Source organism: Callithrix jacchus, chromosome 5 (genome assembly GCF_049354715.1).
Source record: "Callithrix jacchus isolate 240 chromosome 5, calJac240_pri, whole genome shotgun sequence".
In the NCBI taxonomy this organism is placed as follows: Eukaryota; Metazoa; Chordata; class Mammalia; order Primates; family Cebidae; genus Callithrix; species Callithrix jacchus.
In genome coordinates, this window is record NC_133506.1 from 12,586,258 (window position 1) to 12,611,433 (window position 25,176).

The following is a 25,176-nucleotide window of genomic DNA, read 5'->3' on the forward strand; positions in this document are numbered from 1 at the left end:
GAAGTGGCTGCAATCTCTGTCCCTTGGGTTTAAGCAATTCTCCTATCTCAGCTTCCTGAGTAGCTGGGATTACAGGTGCCCACCACCACGCCCGGCCCATAGGTTTTATAAAATAAATTTTATAAAATTTATTCTTTTATAAAAAAATAATTTTTATATTTCTGGTAGAGATGGGGTTAGTCCATGTTGGCCAGGCTGGTGTCAGACTCCTGACCTCAGGTGATCCACCCACTTCAGCTTCCCAAAGTGCTAGGATTGCAGGCGTGAGCCACTGTGCCCGGCCCTCCTAATATGTTTATAGTTTGCTTTTGACAGTGAAATCTTTCATCCATCTTGAATATCTTTTAGTGAATGGTATGAAGCAGACATCTAAAATGTGGTATTTTCTTAAAGGATTTTTAAAAATGATCCATTTTTCAAAGTGCTGCCACTGTGATAACTGAGGAGGGTTTGGGACAGGGTGTGGCTTTGTGTTGGCTGGTTGTTCAGCAGGGCTGACCATGCAGTGACCAGCTGTCCGCCTGTGTCCATTTCTAGAAACGGATTCACTGGATTATCAGAAGCATTGGCTTCTTCTATTTTCTGGGATGAGCAGACAGGCCTGCAGTTCAGTAACTTGACATGTTGGAGTTTGAACCCAGGTGGGCTGAATTTTAGTTCCATGCTCTTTGCTTTACAGTTCTGCCTTCCTGGCTTCCTGGTCTCCGCCAGTCATTTTTCTTCATGGGTTGGCCCAAGAGCCGCTAACACAGGGAAGACTTGTAGGTTTCTTAGGGTCAGCCAGCAGGGCTATTAGGAGCGGAGCAGCCCTTGCCTTCCTCTGTGTCCTGTCTCAGAGAGAAGAGGAGGTGACAGTGGCCTCTGCGTTCCATGGGGCCTGCAGGCCAAAAGCAAGAGTGCCCTGGAGCAGTGCCAGGTCTGTGTGGCACAGTGCCCTCATCCCGAGTCCCAGCTTAGCTCCCAGCCTCCGCTGTGGAGCTCTCCTGATGCTCCCACCCCATTTCTTCATCTCTGTTCCTCTCCAGGCTTCTGTGGAAATTGACTGTCCAAACCCTCATTAGGTGCTGTCTCCTCAGCAGATGGTCTCTGGAGTCAGGCTCTTTGTCTTGGATTTCTTTAGCTCCCAGGTGATTCAGTAAAGGCATGTTGATTCATCATAGGGGTTTCTAGCAGAAGGGCAAAACTATCAGGGGAAAAAAGTAGCCAGAGATCACTGCTGAGCTGCCTGCTGACTTGGTCATGAACCTCCTTGCTGGTCAGACCTGGCTGATCCTAGCACGTATGGTTGTCAGGAGGTTGAGATGGTACTGAATCAACTGTGAAGATTAGCAACTGCCTGGGCAGTGAGAACCAGGTCTCTGGTTTCAGGAGGAAGTTGTGCAGCAAAATAAAATATTGCCATCTTAGTGTTTATTTTTAGTGTTGAAGTCCCACCTTAACAACTTGATAGCGTTAATGCTACATTAACATATGATATACTTAGTATCAATCCCAATATTTCATTAAACAGTGCTTAGAATTTATCAATCTACAAAAGTAAAACTGCTGCAACTGCACCAAGTTTGGACACATTACAGAATATCAAGTAAAAAACAAATTTCACAAAAATTAAATGTAAAACATAAATTACCATTCCTGTGTAGGTTAGTAGATAAAATTTAATGTTTACTAAGATGTACTAAGTTAATTATTTTACTTCATTTATTATATTTAATTCAAAATTGAAACTAAGATTTAAAATGTAGTGATCAGTGGGCAAGGTGGTATTTACATGTAGTCTGAGCTACTTGGGAGGCAGAACTGGGAGGATCGCTTGAGCTCAGGAGTTCCAGTCCAGCCTTGTAACATAGCGGGGTCCCATCTCTTTTAAAAAAATCAAATAAAATATTTTTAGAGATGGGGTCTCGCTTTGTTGCCCAGGTTGGTCTTGAACTCCTGGTCTCAGGCAGTCCTTCTGTCTGCATCTCCCAAAGTGCTGGGATTACCATGAGCCCATGTAGGCATGAGCCACCATGTCCAGCCTAGACTCCATGTGTTTTTTTTATTTTCTACTTTTAAAAAACAAAAAACAGGTAATGATCTTTTAAAATATGCGTCATTGGTGACATTGATATAAATATATTTTTATTCAAGTTTTTTTTTTTCCTGGTGCTGATAAACTAGGAGTAGGGGAATGATGAGAGCACTGAACTGCAACGCTTTTCTCTTAAACTTTTATCTCAGAAGAATCCTTTTTGTTTGCTAACTTTGAGGATTTCTTTTTTCGGCCAAGGTTGCAGCCTTTTAATTGCTAGTGTCCTGTGTTTTTGTTTCAAAGACAGCATTTCCTGTTTATCTTGGTGTACTCTAGTTTCATCTTTAGTTTGGAAACTCTTTGAACTGGCATAAGAATTAGTGTGCAGGCAGACTGGGCATGGTGGCTCATGAATTACACCTGTAAATCTAGCACTTTGAGGGGCCAAAGTGGGTGGATCACTTGAGGTCAGGAGTTTGAGACCAGCCTGGTCAACATGGTGAAACCCTGTGTCTACTAAAAATACAAAAAATTAGATGGGCATGGTGGTGCACACCTGTAATCCCAGCTACTCGGGAGGCTGAGGCAGAAGAATTGCTTGAAGTTTGGAGGCAGAGGTTGCAGTGAGCCAAGATTGTGCCATTGCATTCCAATGTGGGTGACAAAGTGAGACTCTGACACACACACACACAAACACACACACGAGTTAGTCTCTAGGCAAAAAAATTGCTTTATTGATTGGTTTTCTTCCTCCTCTTGAGGATTAGGGAGAAAAAGAAGAAGGCTTTTAAATGAGGACACCTTGATATGGATAAGTCTCAAAATATAAGTGGAGTAACTGGAAAAGCATGCCATTTAGAATGCATGTACCACCCAGGTGTTATGGCTTCATGTTTTACGTTCTCATCTGTAAAAGGTCAGCAATACTGTATCTCCTGTTCCTCCTGTTTTGTCCCACAATAATAGCCAGCTTTTGTGTAGTTTAGTTTACAATATTTTGTCTGGATTGTCTTGAGACCTTTGGGGCTTGTTTTGGACCTTGATCCACAGGAGTAAATACACCTCCACTGTGTCTCAATATCACCTTGCATGCATATATCACTTGGAAACGAGTTTCAGGAAGCAGTACTTACTATTTGCGATATATTCAGAAATTTTCTTTTCTATTTGAGTCTATCTTATACTTTTATGTACACTTTTTATTATAGCATCTGTATAGAGTGTATACATATCATATGTTTACAATGATTTCTCATAAAGTAAGGACATCCTTGCAACCACGATAAAACAAAATGGCACCAGTCTTGGGGAAGGGTCTCTCATGATGTCTCCTAATCACTGCCAACTGCTCAGGGTAACCACTAGCCTGACTTTTGACACCATATCTTATTTTATATTTTGCTAATTGTGACCCACTGAATTGATTTAAGACTGAGTAGGTCTCAGCCTGTAGTTTGAAAAAAACAACCTTAAGCCAGGCACGGTAGCTCACCCCTGTAATCCCAGGACTTCGGGAGGCTGAGGCAGGTGGATCACCTGAGGTCACAGTTTGAGACTAGCCTGACTAACATGGAGAAACCCCATGTCCACTAAAAGTACTAAATTAGCCGGGTGTGGTGGCATATGCCTGAAATCCCAGCTACTTGGGAGGCTAAGGCAGGAGAATCGCTTGAATCTGGGAGGTAGAGGTAGCAGTGAACCAAGATCACACCATTGCACTCCAGCATGGGCAACAAGAGCAAAACTCCATCTCAAAAAAAAAAGAAAAACACAACCCTCTTTTATTTTCCCCAAAAGCTCTTAAGATAGGAATTATTTTTTTTTAAGGATGAAAAAGCTAAGGCCCAATGGTGAGATTTCTCCCAAGATCATACAGCTTGTACCGTTTCCCCTTTTTCCAATGCATTTGAGCGACTCTTCTCCCTGAGATGAGGGGTGACTTGCTTCGGAAAGGCAGTTGCAGCCATCTTTGTATTATGTCTTGTTTATCACTCCCCGTTAATGTGTTTCCAAGATTGTATTCATTATTAATGTAGCTTTAGTGAGTTCCTGATCTTACCATTCTTAAGTACTGAGAATGTTTTTGGTTTGTGTTTTTGTGACTGAGTCAGAGGCATTTGATATTGCTTTGGAGGTTTGTGGCTTGGAAACTTTCCTAGTATTTGTCTTTGGCTTCTCCCTAATAGGATGAAGCTCTGCAGGGGCATAGGTGGCATGCAGGTATGACAAATGATGATTGTGCACAGCTCCCCACCAGTTCCTTCCCTGCCTGTAGCCTTTGCCTATGGAGAGATTTCTTTCTACCCTGTTCCCACCTGTCTCCCTCAGGCTCCAGAATACCTATATGGAGGGCCTGAGTGCTGAGCTATCCTGTCATCTGTAAGCTTGTCTGATTGTGAGATCGTTGCTCCCAGGCAGCACCTCTGGGAGTAGAAGTCCCATAGCCCATACCCGGAAATTTTTCCCCCATTTGCTGAGCCTGGGGGCTCTCTTGGGCTAAGTGTTCACTGGCTATGGTAGTTTGTAGCTGAGGCTTTCATTCTAAGAGCCTTGACCTTCTGGGTTCATCACCCTTGGTAGTTCTCTGGAAGAGAGGCAGCTTGGAAACACTGTCAGGGCAAGTATGTCCCGGGCTGTGTTGCAGGCCATGGGGATATAGCAGGGAATAAACAAAGTCGCTTCCACTCTGAGCATTTGTCTGAATGGAGGAGACAGACAATATGCAATCGTTTCAGGTGGTAGTGATATTAGAAGAATAAAACAGGTGTTTCTTAAAAGGATGTACCCTTTTGAAGTGCCAGCGTCTGAAGGAGCTCTCCAGTGTGCTCTCCAGTTGGCACAAAGGACAGATGTCTTCTTCTTCTTTTTTTTTTCTTTTTTGAGGCAAGGTCTTAGTCTGTAGCCCAGGTTGGACTGCAGTTGTGTGATCTTGGCTCACTGCAACCTCCACCTCCTGGCCTCAAGAGGTCCTCAGCCTCCCAAGTAGCTGGGACTATAGATGTGCGTGCACACTCAGTTAATTTTTGTATTTTTGGTAGAGACGGGGTTTCACCATGTTTCCCAGGCTGGTCTCAAACTTCTAAGCTCAAGCAATCTGCCTGCCTTGGTCTCCCAAAGTGCTGGGATTACAGGTGTGAGCCATTGTGCTCAGCTGATATGTTCTGATTCTGCTTAGAGCATTTCCTGTTATTCAAGGGAAACAAACGGAAACCCATACATTCTGTAGGTTTAGACTGAACCGCTTAGGACTCTAAAAGTTTCTGCTGTGTATACTTAGTCATTATCCCTGGCAGCACCCTTGCTGTGGGAAATGTGGCACATTCATTGCCATCCTCCATTTTATGGTGGTTCCTTGGAGGCATGCCCCTGCCACCTGAAGTCATTTTAACCTTTGAGAAGGGCTGAAATTCCGTACTTTTAGTCATTAATTGCCTTTATGTAACTGTAGCTCTAGGGTTGTCTTTTCCACACAAATGCTGGCACTCCAGTTTTACAGGCTTTGTAGATAAAGATTGATGGATTTCATTCATTTTAAAAAATTAATCCTTGAGCTTTCAACAGGTTCAAGGGAAGGAGCTCTCAAGGTCAACAAAGATGAATAGGACAGGCCTTACTTTTTATAATCTGAAAGTCTAAAATTATGGAAAGTGCCCTCTTAGTGTAAATATAAAGTCATAAAATATCATATGGGGGCCCTAGGGAGGATCTGGCCATCTCCCTTCCAGCTTCTGTTGACGTTCCTTGGCTGTAGCCATCTCTCTCTCTGCTCTGTCTTTGCATTGCTCTCTCTAATCTCCTGCTTCTCTCTTGTAAGGATCTATGTGATTACATTTACGGCCCACATGGATAATCCAGGATAAATCCCTTCCCTCTTAATTGTATCTTTTGCCATGTAAGGTAATGTTTACTCTTCTGCCATGTAAGATAATAGTCACAGGTTCCAGGGATTAGGAAGTGAATTCATTTTGTTGGGGGAGTTTCCTGCCTACCCATAGACAGCAATCAGAAGAGGTTTTTCTTAGTGGCATCTAAGGATTAACAGGGAGGAGAAAAGACTTGAGAGTAAAGTGGGAAAGGAGGAAAGCGCAGGAAGTAATCAGGAACAGGGAGCAGCCGTTTTGCTTGGCTGGAGCAGGTGGTGTGGGGGATGAATTGGGATGGATGGTGGAGAACCTCGAGTGGGAACAGTTTGTCTAATTCAGTAGGCAGAAATCAATGGAGGAGGGGTGTGATAAGAGCTGTGCTTTTTGAAGATTAATGTGGTAGTCTGTGGAGAATAAATGAGAGGGAGTAGGCAGGAATTTGTGGAGATGCCAATTAGGAGGCCAGCCTAGTAGTGAAGGGTTGACCTGTAGGCTTCAGCAAGGGAAAGACCCTAAATGAAAGGGTCTGCATAGTGTGAGGATCGAGGAGGTGTGTAGGGCAGAGGATTTGGCAACAGTGATGCGGACATTGCTTTCCAGGGGGCCCATTTCGGGGGATTAGAGTCTTGAAGGAAAGCAGAAGGATGAACTAGTGTGGGTGGGAAAGGTGGTGATTATTTTTGAACCCACTGAGTTGGAGGTATCTTGTTGGCAGGTTGAAAGGTTGCACTGGAGCTTGGAGGAGAGGACATAAGTTGTGTTACGGGAGCTGGTCCACAGAAGAGAGGCTGAACTGCAGGTCAGCTTACTAAGGGGCAGTGTGGAAATACAGCCTGAGGGAGTTACTGGCATTTATGAAGTGTGGGGTGAAAGAACAGAGAAGATGTAATTGGAGAGGATTCAGATGTGATTAGTTGTAAATGCAGGCAGCACTCAAATTGACTAAAAAGGAAAAAAGGAATTCATTGGCTCATGTAACTTAAAAGACTAAGATAATTCTAGCTTCAGGCCTGGTTTAATCCAAATGTCACCAAGCTTTGGTCTCCCTCCATCTCTTGACTTCTCCTCATGTTGGCTTCATTTTTGGGTTTTAAATGGTAGTAGCTAGATGAAGCAAGATGTCTGCCAGCAGGTGAAAGTCCCATGGGAAAGGTCATGCCTTCCTTCTGGTGGCTCCAGAAGCACAGGAAGTCACTGTTACATGTTCTTGTCTTCTCTGACCTAGTCACTTTGGTTAAGGGAGCACAGTGCTCTGATGAGTTAGGTCTAAATTATGTGCCTACACTTGGAGTAGGGGGTGGAAGGGAGTACTTGTTATATCGAACTCAGCACAGAAAGTCAACACCAGAACAAAAGTATGCCAAATTACAGGGTTTATTGCTGGCGACCACAGAGGACTCACGTCTCTCCAACCCATGGCCCCGAAAGAAGAGAGACAAGACCTTTTTATACCCGCAAAACCACCTTGGGAGTGGGGGTGGAGATGGGAATGAAAGCTGTCAATCACCTCCCAGGCTAAGACAAGGGTGAGGGGCTTCAGAAATTCCGAGGGCCAGTGGGTTCAAATCACCTTCTGGGCGGAGAGGAGGGTGAGGGGGTTCCGGACATTTCGAGGGCCAGGGGACTATTTGACATTCTGATTGTTATTTAAGGGGTTCACAGATGCTAAGATTAGCATTCATTTATACATCGTCTGGGTAGGGGTGGGATCCATAGATTTTCAGTTGCTTGGCACCAGGATGGAATTATCTGGGGGTGCTTACTCTGGGAAACAAAGGCCAGCAATTCTGGCACATAAGAGAAGGTATGCAGCTTTACCTCTCTTTGCATCGTGCAAAGAATCTAGCAGATTACAGAAACCAAGGTTAGCAGTCCTTGTGAGGAGAATGGAAACATTTTTGTCTTTTGTAAGATGGCAGTATACAGGTTCCAACTTAAGTTAGCTATATCACATACTCAAAAGCAAAATAAAGGAACTGTTATTTCAGAGTGGAATGAAGCTGGGAGGTAAGACACTAAATGTCCGGGACACCAGGGATCCGGATGGTAGGGGGAGTGGTGGTGCACAAAGCAAGGCTTGGTTGGATGCTACTCAGATGACTGTGAGGATGCTGGAGAGCAGTGTGTGGGGCTTGACTTCAGGAGCTAACCCTTCAGGAAATGGTTTCTGACACGGTGTAGGCTGAAGCCAAACTGAGAAGTTTGAAGAGTTGGTGGGGGAAGGGAGAATATATTGTAGGTACAGACTTTGTAAAACAGTTTGGAAGTAAAGAGGAGGAGAGGTGGATTGGTGGCTCCAGGCAGAATGCAGTTGAAAGAAAAACAGTTTTAGGACAAACATCTGAAAAGTGGAAAAAAATCTGAGAGAAAAGATCATGATGGTAGAGGCAGAGAGAGGAGGAGTTGAGTGGCATAAGAGAGCGCTGGAAGATGTGGGATCTGGGGCCTGGGCAGGGAAAACAGAGGCCATGTCTCAGTCTGTTTGGGTTGCTGTAATGAAACACCATGAGCTGGGTGACTTACAAATAACAGAAGTTTATTTATCATTGTTCTGGGGTCTGGGAAGTCCACAATTACGGCACCAGCAGATTTGGCGTCTGATAAGGAGCTGCTGTTTGGTTCATCCATGGTGGCTCACTGAGGCCTCACATGGTGGAAGAAGGATCGCTCTGGGACCTCTTTTATAAGGGTGCTAATCCCATTAATGAGGGGTTCAGCCTCATGACCTAATCACCTTCCAGTAGCCCATCTTCTACTATTGTTGAGTTGGGGGTTAGAATTTCAGTGTATGAATTTTGGGGAGACATACATATTCAGAGTACAGAAGGCCAAGACTTCAGATGATAGTAGGTGGCAGGCACTTATTTCATTTCTCTCTGAAGGAGCTTGTTACTGACAGATTATCATTTTAGGTCCTTTAGTTCAAGCTTGTCCAACCCTTGGCCCAATACAAAATCGTAAGCGTTGTTAAAACATTATGAGTTTTTTTTTTTTAAAGCTTATAAGCTATTGTTAGTGTTAGTGTATTTTATGTGTGGCCCAAAACAATTCTTCTTCTTCCATTGTGGCCCAGGGAAGTTTTTGTTTTGAGACAGAGTTTTGCTTTTGTTGCCCAGGTTGGAGTGCAATGGCATGATCTTAGCTCACTGCAACCTCTGCCTCCTGGGTTCAAGCGATTCTCTTGCCTCAGCCTCTCTAGTAGCTGGTATTACAGATGCCCGCCCCCATGCCTGGCTGATTTTTTATATTTTTAGTAGAGATGGGGTTTCACCATGTTGCCCAGGCTGGTTTGGAGCTCCTGATCTCAAGTGATCTACCTGCCTTGGCCTCCCAGAATGCTGGAATTACAGGCATGAGCCACCGTGCCCAGCCTAGGTAATTTTTTTAAAAACCTGGAAAATCTCACCAGGATTTTTCAGTCGTTTCCAGATTATAATGGAATCTGTTAGACTCTGGTCTCCAGGTCATCAAATGAAATATTTTCAGGCTATAAGACCATAAGTAGACTTTTCTATTAACAGTAAAGCTTGTGAATCTTGGTTTGATATGTACAAACAGAGCCACCAGTATGTATCCCAATTTCCAGTTGGAGTGACAGGATGAGAACACAGCCAGTTTCTGAGCAGCTGGCAGTTTGGGGGCACAGCAGAAATTTAGTACTGGATGATGGTTGTATCTCACAAGGTGCGTCCTCAAGTAGTAATGACTCATTTGTCAGAGATACATGGTTATGTTTTACAGTAGTTTGCAAATTGTGTTCTCTGCTGGTAAGTTAGGGGTTCTCCAAACAAAATTTAAATCTGACAGTGAGAGAGAAAATAGCAAAGGAGACTGAGAAAGAGCAGCCAGTCAGAGTGAGAACCTGGTAAGTATGGTACGGAGGTAGCTGAGAGGAGAATGTTTCAAGGAGGAAATGGTCAACTAGATCTGATATTGCCAAGATATATGATAAGATGAAGACAAGAGAGTCTTATCTGATTTGGCAGCATGGAAGTGTTTTATTTTTATGTTTGAGATGCACTTTGGTCTCCAGAGCCTGGGGAGATCATACTGAGGCCACATTAACTTCTCTGCTGAGGTAATGGATATTTGAAAATGATTTGATGGCCAGGTACTATGGCTCATGCTTATAATCCCAGCACTTTGGGAGGCCAAGTGTGGGGATCACTTGAGGCCAGAAGTTTGAGACCAGCCTGGGCAATGTAAGGAGGCTCTTTCCTTTTAATTATTGTTTTTCAAAAAATATTTGGTGTCTCATCACCCTTCAAAGGTGGCCAAAGGGTGGCCCATTTCTTACAGTTATCATTTCAAACTCATAAATTTTCATATATTTGTCTTTAAATTACTTTTTGTTTATTATTTTAATGCTCAAATTGTTCTATTGTTGGCCATTAGGAATCTTCTTCAATGGCTTTCTCATTTTCAATTTAATGTTATTTGTCAAAAAGAGAAACTATTTAGCATTGTTGCCTTCATGATTTCTTTTCTTTTTTTTTGAGACAGAGTCTAGCTCTGTCGCCCAGGCTGGTATGCAGTGGCATGATCTTGACTCACTGTAGCCTCCACCTCCCAGGTTCAAGCAATTCTCCTGTCTCAGCCTCCCAAGTAGCTGGGATTACAGGTGCCCACCACCATGCCAAGCTAACTTTTGTGTTTTTAGCAAAGACGAGGTTTCACCATGTTGGCCAGGCTGGTCTCGAATGCCTGATCTCAGGTGATTGTCCACCTCGGCCTCCCAAAGTGCCGGGATTACAGGCATGAGCAACCACGCCCAGCCCAAAACTCTTCTATAACTAATATGACAAATTTGGGATTGAGAACACTATTAATTCCATGTTCTTTAAGGAAGAAACATTAGAGTGTATTTGATTGGTACTTGATTCCGTGATTGTTGGTTATAAACCAGGAATACTACAAAAGTGACGATATAATGTTCCAATATGGTAAACAGCCCCCAGGTGCTTGCCTGCCCACAGGCGTAGGGGAGGTTGGGGCATGAGACACTGGGGACATTTGCTCTCACATCAACTTATTTTGTCTAGGAATCTTTGTAGAAAGCACCATTGTGAGGTGAGTGACAGTGAAGCAGGTACCAGATGACAATTTATGATTTAGGGGAATCCAGCAGCTGTCCGGTTCAGCTTCCTGGCAGACGTCTGGGGAGCACACTTGAGACCAGTCTTGAGATTGCAAATATATTTTTCTTTTCCATCTTACTAGATTTTTTGGGCAGTATTTGACATACTCCCTCCTTGGAAGAGCTTTATCCTAATAAAAGATAAATTGAAAAAAAAAAATTCCTTCCTTCCCCAGTAAGGCTGAGAACTCATTTTCTCTTAAATACTAAATAGAGATGCCCAACTAAGTAACTGATAAGGGAGGACCTATTGGATTCCAGTGGGGCTGCTGATTTTTGGTGTCTTTCCCCTAACCCTGGAAGACAATAGGCAAACAAGTGATGTCATCAGAACGGAGCCATTGGTGGAGCCTCCTGGGGACCTGAGTGGTTTTTCAGTCTCTGATAGTCTCTGTTCTGAATTGAGTAATGGCTTGTGATGGGGGTTGGTACTTCCTGCAGCTATTTCATATTTATAGTTATATGCTTGGTATTAGTAAACAAATGCATCTACTCCAGAAGGAGGCTTTAATGGACAAGGTGGAAGAGAGTATTAGCAGAAAGAAGGATTCCTGATCATTCCTTGTGACAAAAATTATTGGTTTAATGTATGAGATTGGCAGTCGTGCAGAGGTTGGGACTCAGTACAACTGTATGTATTTGAATTAGAAAGCCTTGTATTTGTAGAAGCTGGACTTCAGACAGGCTTTCCTCATCCTTTTTTGAGACATACAGATTGTCCTTTTTTTGGAAACCCCCGTATCACTTAGGATACATTTGGCCACGAATGTCTAAGAAGAAGGGGAAATAAAACATTGGGACAGCTGGCTGCAGCCCTAAAATGCTTCCTATAGTGCTATTGAGTGCAAAAATGAATTGTTGGCCTACGCTATATGTAGCCCAGCTGTACCTGCCACTTTAGTAAACCCTGGATTCTCTCAAAATAATTGGCTGTGGCTGCCTGTGCAGAGTGGTTCTAGGTGCCAGGCGGGTGCTAGAGGTACAAATGGTGAAGAAGTCAACATGGCTCCCCCACAGAGATTTTTGTTTTGTTTTTGAGACAGGATTTTGCTCTGTCTTCTAGGCTGCAGTGCAGTGGCATGATCAGGTTTCACTGCAGCCCCACCTCCTAGGCTTAGGTGATCCTCCTGCTTTGGCCTCCCAAAGTTTTGGGATTACAGGCATGAACCATGGTGGGGAGCACTCTTAAAGAAGGATAGGGGCTGCTGGGACACACAGGCAATTAGGGAAGATTTGGAGAGAAAGGGATCTCTTAAGGGGTCAGTGAAATTTTGCCAGAAGAGAAGTGGAGGCCATGGTATTCAGCAGAAAGGGTAGGCTTAGACTAAGTAGAGGGTGGTTTGCAGACTGTTTTAGGTAGGAACACAGGAGCAAAAGCCCTAACGGTAAGAAAGTACAACCTGTTGTGGAAACTGACTTTAGATCAGGATGGCTGTAGGAGATAAGGCTGGATGAGCAGGTAAGGCCCTGATCCCAAGGGGCTTGTATGCATTTTAAAGACCTGTCGTCTAGGCCCTGGGGAACTGTGGAAGGGCTTCAGGATGGAGAGTGACACAGTCAGAATTTCTGGGAAGGTCTTTGTGCTGCAGTGGCAAGAGTGAAGGTGGGAGTGGACTCTAGGCTGAAGGTGAGGTAGCCAGTTGGGCTGTTGCAGTTACTCAGAGGAGGAATGATGTTGGCTTGAATTAAAGGAATGACAGAGTGGCATGAGGAGTGGATGCAGCTCAAAACTTTTGGAGGTGACATGAACAAGCTTGGTGACAGATCTACAAGCTGAGGAAGGAGCCATTAAGGCTGATGGCCACCTTGTTCTTTTGAAAATTCAGTGGAAAGGGTACCATTTGCTAAGATAGGTCACATAGGGGGAAGAGGTTTGTGGGAAGAGATGATGAGCTTGGTTTTGGACACATGATGAGTTTTAGGTGTCTGTGGAGACATCTAATAGGCATTTGGATTTAGGGTCTGGAGCTCAAGAAGAGACTGCAGGGAGCATGAGAATGAATGGAAAAACTCAGGAAGAGTGGGTGTCAGCAGAAGAATAAGAGAGCTTAGGACCAACCCCCAAGGAACCCTCAATTGAAAGGACAGGCTGACGAAGAGGCAGCTGCTAAGGATAAGGCCAGCTAAAGACGGCCGGGCCAGAGAGGCAGGCAGAAACCCAGGGTGAGGTGCTGCTTGGAAGCCAGAGGAAGAGTGTTTTTCCATAATAGCATTAAAAGCTGCTGAGGGATTGAACAAGGTGAGGATTGAGTCCCTGGTGGGTTTCGTGACAAGGTCCTTATTGACCTGGGAGGGCTGCTTCAGTGGAATAGGTGGGGCTGAAGTTGGGTTGTTGTGGTTTGAGGAATGATACACAGCCAGGGAGGGGACATGAAATGTCGACAGCTCTTCCCAGAGGTTTACCCACGAAGTGGGGAAGAAAGTGCACTGGTTGGATGTGCTGTCAGAAGTTGTTTGTTGAGCCTGCCTAGATGGTTGTAAGTAGGGCTGTGGTGAGGGAGAGAGGTAAGAAGATGGGGAGGACGATGGAGTGAGTCTCTGAGGAGGTGGGAGGAGAGGGCATGGCGAGCACGTGGTCAGCTCCCAGTGTGGCTGTCCTGAGGACACTAGGCCTTGGCCATCAGTGGTGTGTCCTCTACTAAGTCCCCTGTGGTCCTTTGTAAATCTCTTTATCTGGAAGCAAAATGGCTCACAGCTGGAGTTAGGTTTTAAGAAGCCGAATCTGCCACATACACGTCTTTTCTTTTCCTTTCTCTGAGTCCAGTTAACCTGTTAGAGATGCGAAAAGTGAAGCTGTCCGTCTGAGTAGCCGAATGCATTTTCTGTGGATCCCATTATTGTTACGAGGCTTTTGGAGGACAGGCTTTGGCCATACTGGGGATGATTGTAAACTCACTCAGAGTGGGCTCCTCCTTCTGTTTGGTGTGTTGTTCTGACAATTGAACTTGTCAATTGGAGTCAGTATTGGACAGGCCTAAGAGTATTTCTTTGTTATCCCTAACAGTACACACACACAAACGCACATTCTCTCACACATATATGTCAATTTTTTTTCAGTAGGAACTCAGATGAAAGCCTACTTGGCTTTTTCAACGAGAGGGCCACCTAAGTCCCTGGCACTTATTAAGGATGCTTATTAAGGATAAACCCATCTCTGGTAATTTCTCTCCTAGGATCCTGTCTGTGTGAGTGAGGAGTTGCCCTCCCTGGCAGGTGGCCACAGGGCTTGATCTAGAAGATGGAGGCCATGGTATTCAGCAGAAAGGGTAGGCTTAGACTAATGACTTTCCTCCAGGAGAAAGTCGGTAACTTGCATATAAAGCAATGCAAAAATTGTTTGTGTAAATTATGGAGTTAGTAAAATTTGTGAATTTGAATGCATTGTGAGTGGGAAAGGCAGAGTTGTTGGAGGCATAACCCACCAGTGTGGTTGAACTCTACCTTTTAGTGACATTTCCTTGAAGATGAAAGAAAAAGAGAAGAAAAGCCTAATGATGGTACTGCTTATTTTCTTTCCCTAGTTTTTAGTTCCTCGTAGGCAAATGGGAACAGGATATTAATATATTTTCTTTAGTGGAGTCCAAAGCTGAGCCATTATCTGGTAAAGAAATGGGGTATGGGGCCGGGCGCGGTAGCTCACACCTGTAATCCCAGCACTTTGGGAGGCCAAGGCAGGTGGATTACCTGAGGTCAGGCATTCAAGACCAGCCTGGCTAATGTGGCAAAATCCCATCTCTACTAAAAATATAAAAATTAGCCGGGTGTGGTGGCGGGTGCTTGTAATCCTAGCTACTTGGGAGACTAAGGCAGAAGAATTGCTTGAACACTATCAAGCCAAGATCGTGTTACTGCACTCCAGCCTGGGTGACAGAGCAAGACTCTGTCTCAAAAAAAAAAAAAAAGAAATGGGGCATGGGTAGGGTTAGTTCCACCAGCATGGAGCCTGACACAGTGCTCAAGGGATTCTCTCCAGCCCTGGCCACAGCCACACTTTTTGGGGTCAAACACTGACCATCACTATCTTGGGTGTCAGAGTCTTGAGAAATATACAGGTAGGAGGGTGGGCCCCTGACACCAACAGATAACTGAAAGGGAGCCTCAGAAGGCTGCTGCCCAGAAAGCCTTGCAAGCCCACCAGGCGGGCAGGAAACCCGAACAGCAGAGTTTTCCACCCGGAAAGTCGATGGTGAAAATGAGTTCCACAAATGCTGTTCTGGACTGAGATAGGTCCCTCCCAAGGAAAAGCCAGACCTTAACCACAAGGAACATCCCCTTCTGCCCACTGCTTCCTCTGGCTCTCCCTCACTGCCTTCTCTTTCTTCCGTTGAAGGAAGGCTTCTGTTCTGTTCTGATCTTCGGGTCAGTGCTGGGTGTAGGGGAGCTACTGAGCAGTTGGTGGAGAAGCTTTCTGAGCATGATTTTCTCTGAAAATGCTAATGGTTTTTACTGAGCCCTTGGTACACAGGACACTCCAGGTGTTTCTCATCCTAAGTGCTTCTGTCTTTCCCTAGAGGGTCTATGTAAACCAAAAGGGGTGGGTCCTCAGAGGAGCTTTTCCCCTTCCTGTAAAGCAGGACTCTTGTTTCCTGTTTATACCAGTACCACAACCCCCTGGGGAAATGGCTGAGGAACTGTGGGAGGTTGGGTGGTGATTGAGAGAGAACCTGAGAGGGTCTGCCTCACTTGGCCTCTGTTCCCAGCCCTCAGGATTGAAAGGGAAGGAAGGAGGAGGGGTGCCCGGGAGTTGGGTGGAGATGAGTTGGTCCCAGCGCTCACCAGGAGTGAGGCAGAAGTGGATGCTGGCCTGGTGCTGCTGCCAGGGCTGCTGCAGGGGAGGCAGGGGCACTTGTCAGGCATGTGAGCAGGAAAATGGGTGCTGTCATATCTCAGGATAGTCTGGACACTTTGGTCTGTCATAGGTCAAGTAGAATTAATTAGCTCATCAGTTCAACAAATCTTGGGGCACCTGCTGTGTTCCAGGCACCGCTCAGTGCTGTGGTGAACAGGTGGCTCCCGGCCTCTGACACACCACCGTGTCTGACATGTATATGATGTTTTTACCATGTGTCCCACTTTATACTCATGAACATATGACATATACTGATGAAAATGCCCAATACAAAGCATACATGGGAAAGAAAAGTAAGAATGAGGTAAGTAGAGATAAGTTCTAAGATGGTTTCGCACGCTTTGGCAGATGCTGATATGTGCGTCCAGCTTCAGAGTCCACTAGTGTGGACTGTTGCTTTAATGGTAGCCTTTACGTTTCAGACACCACCTTACAGCTTTGAGTCGGGGCTGCCAGTGTGAAAGAGCTTGAAGCAAGGTAGGCAAATCCCATGCCCAGATCACTTATTAGCACCTGGCCCCAGCAAGGCCTGATACTCTCCTCAGGAAGGGTTCCCAGCTTGTCTGGGGTGGGTGTTCTAGGCTCTTGTGCTTCAGTCCTGTGTGCTATGGTCAGGCTACCGAGGGGTAGGTCGGGGAGGGGAGTGTGGCAGGCACCTGCTGCTATTCTGTCCTTTATAGTTTTCATAGACTTTCATCGAGGTCACATTGGTCATCCCAACAACCTTCCAAGACAGGGAGTCCTTTCCCCACTAAAGACCAGAGCATGGAGGCCTGTGCTGCGTGTCACGAGTGTCAGAGCTGGCCCTGGGCCTTGCTTTCCTGGACTGGTTGCTGCCTCATTCTGCAGAAAGTTTTCCTTGACGTCTCCCCGCCTCGCTGTGCCCCAGAGGAGCAAACTGATGAACATGTTCAGCATGTGCCACGTTTCTTGTGGGAAGGAGCATGGGTCCCAGGTCCTTGAGTCCTTCCCGATCCTCTGTGGAAGCTGTCGCCGGCACTCAGCTTCCTTTTCCCAGGTATGAGCAGCTGTTTCCCCAGGCAGAATGCCTTTGTCCACGGGGTGGGGAGGAGCTGGAAGACTGCAGGCCTTCAGGTTCTCTCAGGTTCCTGTTCCCTTTGGCATCCACAGGATGTCGGGAGCAGGGTGGCTGGCTGACCTGTCCCCCTCCTCCTCTGTGTCTTCCCTGGGCTGTGCAGTTTCCCCTCTCACAGGGATTTGCCCTTGCCACCTGTTTGGCCCTGTCTCAGCTTGTGGGAGAGCGTGATCCGTGTTGGTGTTGGTCTCCTGCTCAGAGGATGGTTCCTCAGTACGCCTGGGTGAGGCCCAGGGAACCTGGAGTTACTCAAAGGCAGGAAAAACCTAGAAAGTTAATCTCTTTCAGGCTTGTTTGTTCAGGTGATTACTTTATTCCTTAGTTGCTCAGCTCGGTCCCCTTGAGGTCTTGGTAACAATAGTTGCGGTATCATCTAACAATTTTCTATCTCCTTTTACCTCTCTTTGCCTCCGGATTCCTCTCTTCACTTCACTCCTTCCTAGAAGGAAAGAGGGGAGTCAGCTCTGACAGTGTTGCAGGATGCAGTGCTGGGCTAATGGAAGGTCCAAAGAGGCTCTTAGCACGGAGCTATAGCTGGAGCTGGAGCTGCCTGTTCCTCCCTCACAGGACACTGCCTGGGTTCCATTCCTGTCCTTCCCTGCCTGGGGAACCAGCAGCCCTTGTGAGTCTCCTTGACAACAGGATGGATAAGCTAAAAATAACCTTGTGCCGGGCTTTCTGTGTGTGAGTGCCCTCTCGCCTGCTGTGCTGGAGAACAGTCCCTGTGGCTTCTGGGTGCTCCTGGAATGCATCTATGAGTCTCGGTGGGGTCCAGATGCCAGCAATTTTTTTTTTTTTTTTTTAGTTAGACTATGTAACAGTTATATAATGTTGAGAACGTCTATAAACATATTTAGTCTCAATTTTTTGTCTGTAGAATGGGGACATGATAGAAACTGAGAGAGCTGTTAAGAGGACTAAGCAGGGTTACAAATTCAAAGATTAGGCAGGTAATTAATTGAATTCTCTAAGCATAAGATCATAGGAGTGGTGAGGAGAGTTCATTCCCTTGTCAACGGAGAAAACTCTACTGAGCTCTGGTATATTACTGCCCTGCCTGCATCAATGTGGGCCCAGTAACATCACCAATTCCTCCAACTTTTCTAGAAAAGCAGAAACCTGGCTTTTTAAATGTGAAATTTCCCAATTATTGAACATGGCAACTGATTAAAATTTATTTAAACACTAGGCAGGCCATTCAAAAAAACATATCTGTAGACTGCTTATACCTATAGGCTGCCACTCTGCAATCTCTGGTCTACATTAATTAGCAGAATGTCTAGCACATAATGGGCACTCAGTATTACAACATGAATTCATCACAACTGAAAACTTTGACATCAGATCCTTGGGAGATGGGACTTGTTTGACTGGGTGGGCAAAAGGCCAAGGCAAAGGAGACTCTGAGTAACCACAACATCCACTGCAGGCCCAGACACTCTGAAGAAATAGTAGGGAACAAAACAGAGAACAGAACGAGAGTGGACCACTGATGAGCTCTGTCTCCTTCCCAGTCTGTCTGCTCTTACCCCTCTTCCCAATGCTTGCTGGCTTTCTCGTACAACTGGCCAATCTCTGTACAGAAATAACTAATACAGGAGTAGGGAGAGGGGTAGAAACATCCTGCAGCTGGCCAGAGTCAGAAGGGCCCTGATAAGAGAGCTCTTTCTCTGATAGGATAACCTTGTGCCGGGCTTTCTGTGTGTGAGTGTCCTCTCGCCTGCTGTGCTGGAGAACAGTCCCTGCAGCTTCTGGGTGCTCCTGGAATGCATCTATGAGAGTCTCGGTGGGGTCCAGGTGCCAGCATTTTGAAGCCCTGAGTTTTTAGAGGTCAGAGCCAGGTAATCAGGCAGCATCATTACCTTGTAATGATTACTGTAATATTACCGACAACTGGTGGTTGCTGATGGTGTGTGGGTGTCAATGTTGAAATAAAGATTGCAAAGCTGTTGTGAATGCTTTATCTTCATTTAGTCTCCCTGGAGAGGGGCAACTCTGGAGACCTTGCTGTGTTTCAGAGCCTCTGGAGTGGTGTACTGGGACACAGCCCTGGGTGGGAGTTTGGTTATATCTCTTCAAGGACTCCCCATGGGAAGAAGGGGCCTTACCTTACTGGGCCCCTTTTATAAGGTAAAGATGCCAAAGTATAGAGGTACCTGGGTGACTTATTCAGAGCTACCTGGCTCAGTTTTAGTGGAGTAGGGAGCTGTCACTGTCATCAGAAGCTGTGGCTCTTTCCCTTGGATCCTGATGATGAGGCCGTCTCTATCAGGCCTGTACCAAAGCCAGCTGTCTCTTTTATATCAGCAGTCTGCACTAGATGAGGCCCTCTTTTTGCTAATCTGTTTTGTTTTTCTGTTTTGCTAATCTGCACTAGTTAAGGGTCTCTGTCTTCTCACAGTTGTAAATTAATTTAGAAAGAGCTGTTTCTCTGAGGGCAGGGGCTGGATTTTTCTTTTTTCTTTTCTTTTTTTTTTTGAAAGGGTAGGGTATTTTATTTTTTTATTGTATTTTAGGTTCTAGGGTATGGATTTTTCTTTACCTACCTGGACTTAATTCTTCTCTTCCTCCTTCCATCCATTAGTAAGTGTTTTGCTGTGTGCCATGCGTGGGGATAATGAGAACAAGATGTTATGTTCTTGTCTTTAAGGAGCTTATTGTCAGCCAAGGAGACATTGACCAAAGTCGCCATTGTGGCCAGAGCTGAGAGGGAGAAGGTTTGAGTGTTAAGAGAGCAAGTCACTGGGGTGTCTAACCTTGGCTGAGGTGAAGGTGAGGGTTAGAGCAGTCCGAGAGAACGTATTTGTGACACAGTTCACTCAAATCTGAAGTGCATAAACCACTACAAATCCATGAAAAAAGCAAGGCAGAAAACTCCGCAGAAAAACTGGCCAATAATTTGACAAATATTTGACAAAAGAAGATATCCAAATGGCCGATGAACACGTGAAACAGTGCTCAATTCCATGCATTTATCAGTCATCAGGGAAGTCAGAGGACCTGGGTTAATATGAGACATTGGGCCACATGTTGAAATTCCCAGCTCCCCTGTTTCTTATTTGTAAACAGGGCTTCTCCTGCCCTTCCCTTCCTCCTAGTACTGCCCTGAAGTTTGCAGGCCTGGGAAAGACTCTTCAGACTGCGCAGGGCTATACAGATATTAAGTAGTGTTGATACTCTAAGTGATTTAATTTCTCCTCCACCTGTCATAGCTACTATTCTAAATTCACCTCTGATAGAAAAGACTTGAGTAGTAGGATGGTTCCTCGGATTCAGAGTAGCCTGTCCCTTGATACTTTGGATAAAGAGCTTACTGCTGGCGTGACTCTGGTTCCCTCACCCAGGCTAGGAGCAGGGTGAGTTCCTGCAGGTCTTTTGACACCCAGGGCATGGTGGAAGGGAAAGGACAGTGGTGCACCAGTCCTGGCTCAAGCATTGGCTAGAGTAGGCTATATGGTTCATTGTGCACACTGACTGTGGTTGACCTCCTCACAGAGTGCTCTAGTGAAGTCCAGAAATAATACTCTGGACTTGGGGCATGTTGGCATTAACAGGTCTACAGGGGCAACAGCCCGCACCACCTGGCTTCCCCTGAGAGAGCCTGGTCAGTGCCATTGGCTGCCCTGGCAGGCTCAGGGATAACCTCCTGGTAAAACCAGTGCCAGCCTCCCTTTTGCATTCTTTGGATACAAAGGAGCCATGTGCTCTCTCTTCTGGATCTGTCCTCTGTGGTTGAGCAGCTGGTATGCGGTGCAGATACACACCTCTTTTCCAGCAGAGTGTGGCTGGCCACCTCGGCACATGTCACAGCAGCATCAGGATTGCTGCTAGTGCTGTCAGTCCCGTCACCTGACTGTGCCAGGTTCTTAGGCCCTGTTTGGAATCTTTCCCCACAGATCTCTCATGACAGGTATAGACTTCTCAGTGGTCTACTCGGCACTTTTTACCTTTTTCTCTTGTGTGTTTCTGCCACATAGGAGTCAGAGTCAGAAGCAAAGGTAGATGGAGAGACTGCGTCGGACAGTGAGAGCCGGACAGAATCTGCTCCCCTGCCAGTCCCTGCAGATGATACCCCGGAGGTCCTCAATAGGGCCCTTTCCAATTTGTCTTCAAGGTAACCTGGCTTAATGATACAGGTGCTTGTTGGGGGCTTTGCACCATGTCCAAGTGCCCTGGAAGAACCTGCAGAGAGCCCATGGTCTCTTGGAGAAGGCCTGCTCACTTGCCTCAGCCTCCCATGCCGCTGCTCCAGGCCCTGTTGAGTATAAGCTAGTGCTTAGCAGTGGCTGTGAGCACAGTGACCAGGAGGAGAGGGCAACCAAGGCTGGAAGGATCTGGCCCTGGAAGGGTGCTCCAGACTGGACTAGGAGGTGAGGTCCAAAGAGGAAGAGGGGACAGGAAGGATGGAGGTGGGTGAGTTCAGCTGACACTGCATGTCACAGGAAACTGGCCTTGGGTTTGTGACTAATGGGCAGGCTGCTTTTCACTGAGGAGTCCATGTTTCCAGTTCAGAGTTTAGTTTCTCTCTCCCACATTCATTGGGAACAGTTCTTTAAATTCTCCAGGAAGAACTGGGAAACATCTGAACTTAGATGAATCTAGGGTTAAAACTTTTGGCCCTTGAGAACTTGGTCCTTCTAACACAGCTTTGTGGGTAGATCAAAAACAAATTATAAGACCCCAAAGCATTATCTAAATGTTCCGATGTGTGCCTCCAGATGTCCCCTTGGGAGGCTGAATTGTACAGTGATTAAGGGCATGGACTTTGCAGCCAGACCCTTGGATTCAGATCCTAGCTTTACTATTTGCCAGCTGTTCGACCTGTGCCTCCATTTCCTCTTGTAAAAATGAAGTGTGTTGAGGATTGAAGGAGTTAATATATGTAAAGTCCTCATAAAAGTACCTTATGCGTATTTGTGGTAGCTGTTATTATCATTGCATAATGTTACTATTATTCCCATAATTATTCAGGGCAGTGCAGTTTGGGATCCTGCTGCCAGAAGAAAATGTTTTTTTTTCTTCAGCTAGTCAGCTGTAGAAACCATTCAAGTGGATACAGATGCAGAGGGCACTGTATTTCCCTTGGTTTTTTTGTTTGGCTTTTGCCTGATACCTTCTTTAAGATATAAGCTGGGTGTATTTTTCTGCCGAGTGTGGTTGTGGGTGAGGCATTGGTACTAGTTGTCCTGCTCCTGCCAGCATGTGGCTGGTGCTTCCCTCAAGGTGAATCTGGAAAGGACTGAGCTCAGGGCCCTCAAGTATCAGGAAGATCCATATCCCTTGGATTTGTGCATTGGTTCTTTCTGGGTTCCTAACTGGTGTTTTCTCCTTCTCCTGCTCTCTGATCTAGATGGAAGAACTGGTGGGTGAGAGGCATCCTGACTTTGGCCATGATTGCATTTTTCTTCATCATAATTTACCTGGGACCAATGGTTTTAATGATAATTGTAAGTGCCATTTCACACTATTTTAGTTTTCCCTTCAGTTTTTGCTACAGGCCTGGTTGTCTTAAGTGCCAGGTGTTGGGTTGGTTGTGGGAATTGATGGGGGTCCAGGCTCCTCAAAAAACCTCTGCCATAGAACATCTGTGACTTTCTACTTTTCAGTAGCCACCTGGAGGGTCTTTGGGATAGGCTAGTTGTTTATGGTTGAAGATGTCTCTTCATTTAAAAAACTGACTTTGTTATTCCAACTCTGTAAACTTTTACCCTGGCCATGTCTCTGTGTGACTCCTGGTTTTGTTTCTTGTTTTCCTGGGGCCTCTCTCCAGGGCTTAGAGCTTTTATTAAGAAATCCCAGTCCAAGAGTTGCTTTCTCTGTCTTTCCACTGTCCTGGACAGGGTCAAGTGACCATCAGCTGCATGCGAGCAAAGCCGTTGGGACTTTTCAAGTATTCAAAGTCATCAGGAGAATGGATTGGTTGAATCCTTGGAGGTTCTAGAATAAAAAGTTAAGTGAGGGCCACGCACGGCGGCTCACACCTGTAATTCCAGCACTTTGAGAGGCCAAGGCAGGAGGATTGCATGAGCCTAGGATTTTGAGACCAACTTGAGAAAGAAGAGGAGACCTCATTTCTACTTGAAAAAAAAATATTTTTGGCTGGGTGCAGTGACGCATGTATGTAATCCTAGCACTTTGGGAGGCCAAGGCAGGTAGATTGCTTAAGCCCAGGAGTTCAAGACCAGCCTGGGCAACATGGTGAAACCATGTCTTAAAAAAAAAGTTAATTGAAACATCAGGATGTATATTTTATTGTGAGTGGAAAATTGGATCTACTCCCTGTGACATAGAGGGCTGCATTGCTCTGTGGGATAATGTGAGAGGGGAAGGATAAGGCAAGCAGAATCATTGGAGGCCTGATGTTTTTCTGAAATATAATGGGTTTTCTGGAAGGCTCATGACCTGTTGGTTTCCATTTCCAAAAATCATAAGAATTGGGGTATCATTGGATGTTTTGTGTCCTGCAGGTAATGTGTGTTCAGATTAAGTGTTTCCATGAGATAATCACTATTGGCTACAACGTCTACCACTCCTATGACCTGCCCTGGTTCAGGACCCTCAGCTGGTAAGCTCTCCGGCCTCACAGAGGCCCTTAGAATTTGGATAATGTGCTTTGTGGCAGGTGTTTACAGTGATGGTGGGTATTTCTGTTACTTGCTATAGAAATAAGGGCTGGGGAGGCAGTTATGTTAGATCATGCAAAGTTTTATGAAGAAAATAGCATTTGAGCAACAAGTGAGAAAATGGGTAAGTGAAGAGAATGTTAGGAGCAAGAAAAAGGCAGGAGAAAAGGAGATGGAGTGATTGCCACAGATTTGCACAGTACCTTTGAGACCTGAGTAATTTCATAGGCCAGACTGTGTGGTTAGCCTTGGAGGAGTCTTTAATAGTTACTTGGAGTCTGGAAGCTTCCTGAGAAGAAACCAGATGGGCTGTATTCTGTGACTGTATTTGCCTCGGTATTTGGATTCCTTAAACTCTGCACGATGATCTTGTTTTTCTAGATCAGCATATTTTTCATGCTGTCATATCTCAGCATCCCGTTAGAGCCGTCTGGGAGTTGTTAGGTTCTGCTGCTGGCTTTGCTTGTTATCCCTGGAACTTGGTTTCTTTGTCTCTAAGACAGATGGTTGAGATTTAGTGGTTTCCAGACTGTGGTGTTGGAGCCCTAGTTCATCAGAGGTCTTTTGAGTGCCAGAGTGGGCAGGAGTGAGACTGAATGCGTGGGATCTGGGCTCCACTGGGAAAGTTGGCTTTCTCCGTTTCCTAGGAAAGGACTCAGCTTTCTTAAGGCAAAAACAAAAGAAAACCCTGTAGCGCATGTGTGAGACCCCTTTCTGATCTGAAACCCTCTGCCTTATTGGCTGTAGTATTCTCAGGTAGTGACTTTAAATGCTGAGAAGACTGGGGCAAATGCAGACCTTTTCACCCCACTGTGCAGGGATACAGGGGTTGAGACCATGGCTTAGCTGGCTGGAGAGTAGTGGTTTTTGCCCCAGCAACCTGGTCACGGTCAAGGAAGTCGATGTGCTCAGATGTAAGCTGGGCACCCCCTTCCTGAGGTGCTTCTCATTACCCAACAGTACAGGCTGCCTCCCAGCCTCCAGATGGAACTGTGATTGCCACCTGGCTTAAGATGCAGGTTCCTCTTGTGCCTATTCTATAGCTGGAAAGCAGTGTTTGGGCTTTTGTTAACATACTCAGGAGGCCTGACTCCTTGCTGTGGTCACTTTCCAAAGAAAGTTTTTTCCATGTAACAGAAAATAAACCCAATATGGGAGTTTTTGTATTTCAAAATTATATAAAAAAAAAGAATGGGAAAGAAAGCTCTCCACTTTCTTCTCTATCTCAGGATCCTTGTTGGAGGTTTGCAGTGGTGGCTGCATGGTCTCATACTCAGCAGCACTGCGAAAGCCATAAGGGATGGCTTCTCTTTTCACGAACACCAGTTGAGGATAAACAAGTGAAGAGTTAACGCTAGCGGATGGTCTGTGTGTCAGAGCCAGGCTTCAGAGAAGGAGCTGCATCATTAATTGCTTAGTTGGATAATCACATATTACTTGCTATAGAAATAAATGCAGGGAAGGCAGATATCATGTTAGGTCTTCCAAAGTTTTATGAATAAAATGGGAATTGAGCAAGGAGTGAAAAAAATGGAGAAGCGAAGAGAATGTCAGGAGCAGGAAAAAGGCAGGAGAACAGCAGATAGGCAGCAAA

At 45.6% G+C, this 25,176-nt stretch overlaps 1 protein-coding gene across 4 annotated transcripts in view; it reads left to right on the forward strand.

The window, feature by feature from the left end:
• The window catches only part of CDS2 (CDP-diacylglycerol synthase 2), a 71,170-nt gene that overhangs the window by 24,678 nt on the left and 21,316 nt on the right, over positions 1-25,176 (forward strand). For 2 of the 4 annotated variants that reach the window (XM_035298321.3, XM_002747421.7), the window contains 3 exons: positions 20,937-21,073; positions 22,310-22,406; positions 23,427-23,524. In XM_035298321.3, coding sequence (XP_035154212.1) covers positions 22,350-22,406; positions 23,427-23,524 — 155 coding nt within the window. In that variant the 5' untranslated portion in view covers positions 20,937-21,073; positions 22,310-22,349. Of the gene's footprint in view, positions 1-16,285; positions 16,341-16,543; positions 16,882-20,936; positions 21,074-22,309; positions 22,407-23,426; positions 23,525-25,176 lie in introns of all 4 variants that reach the window. The other 2 variants (XM_017971948.4, XM_054255208.2) reach the window with 2 other exon arrangements.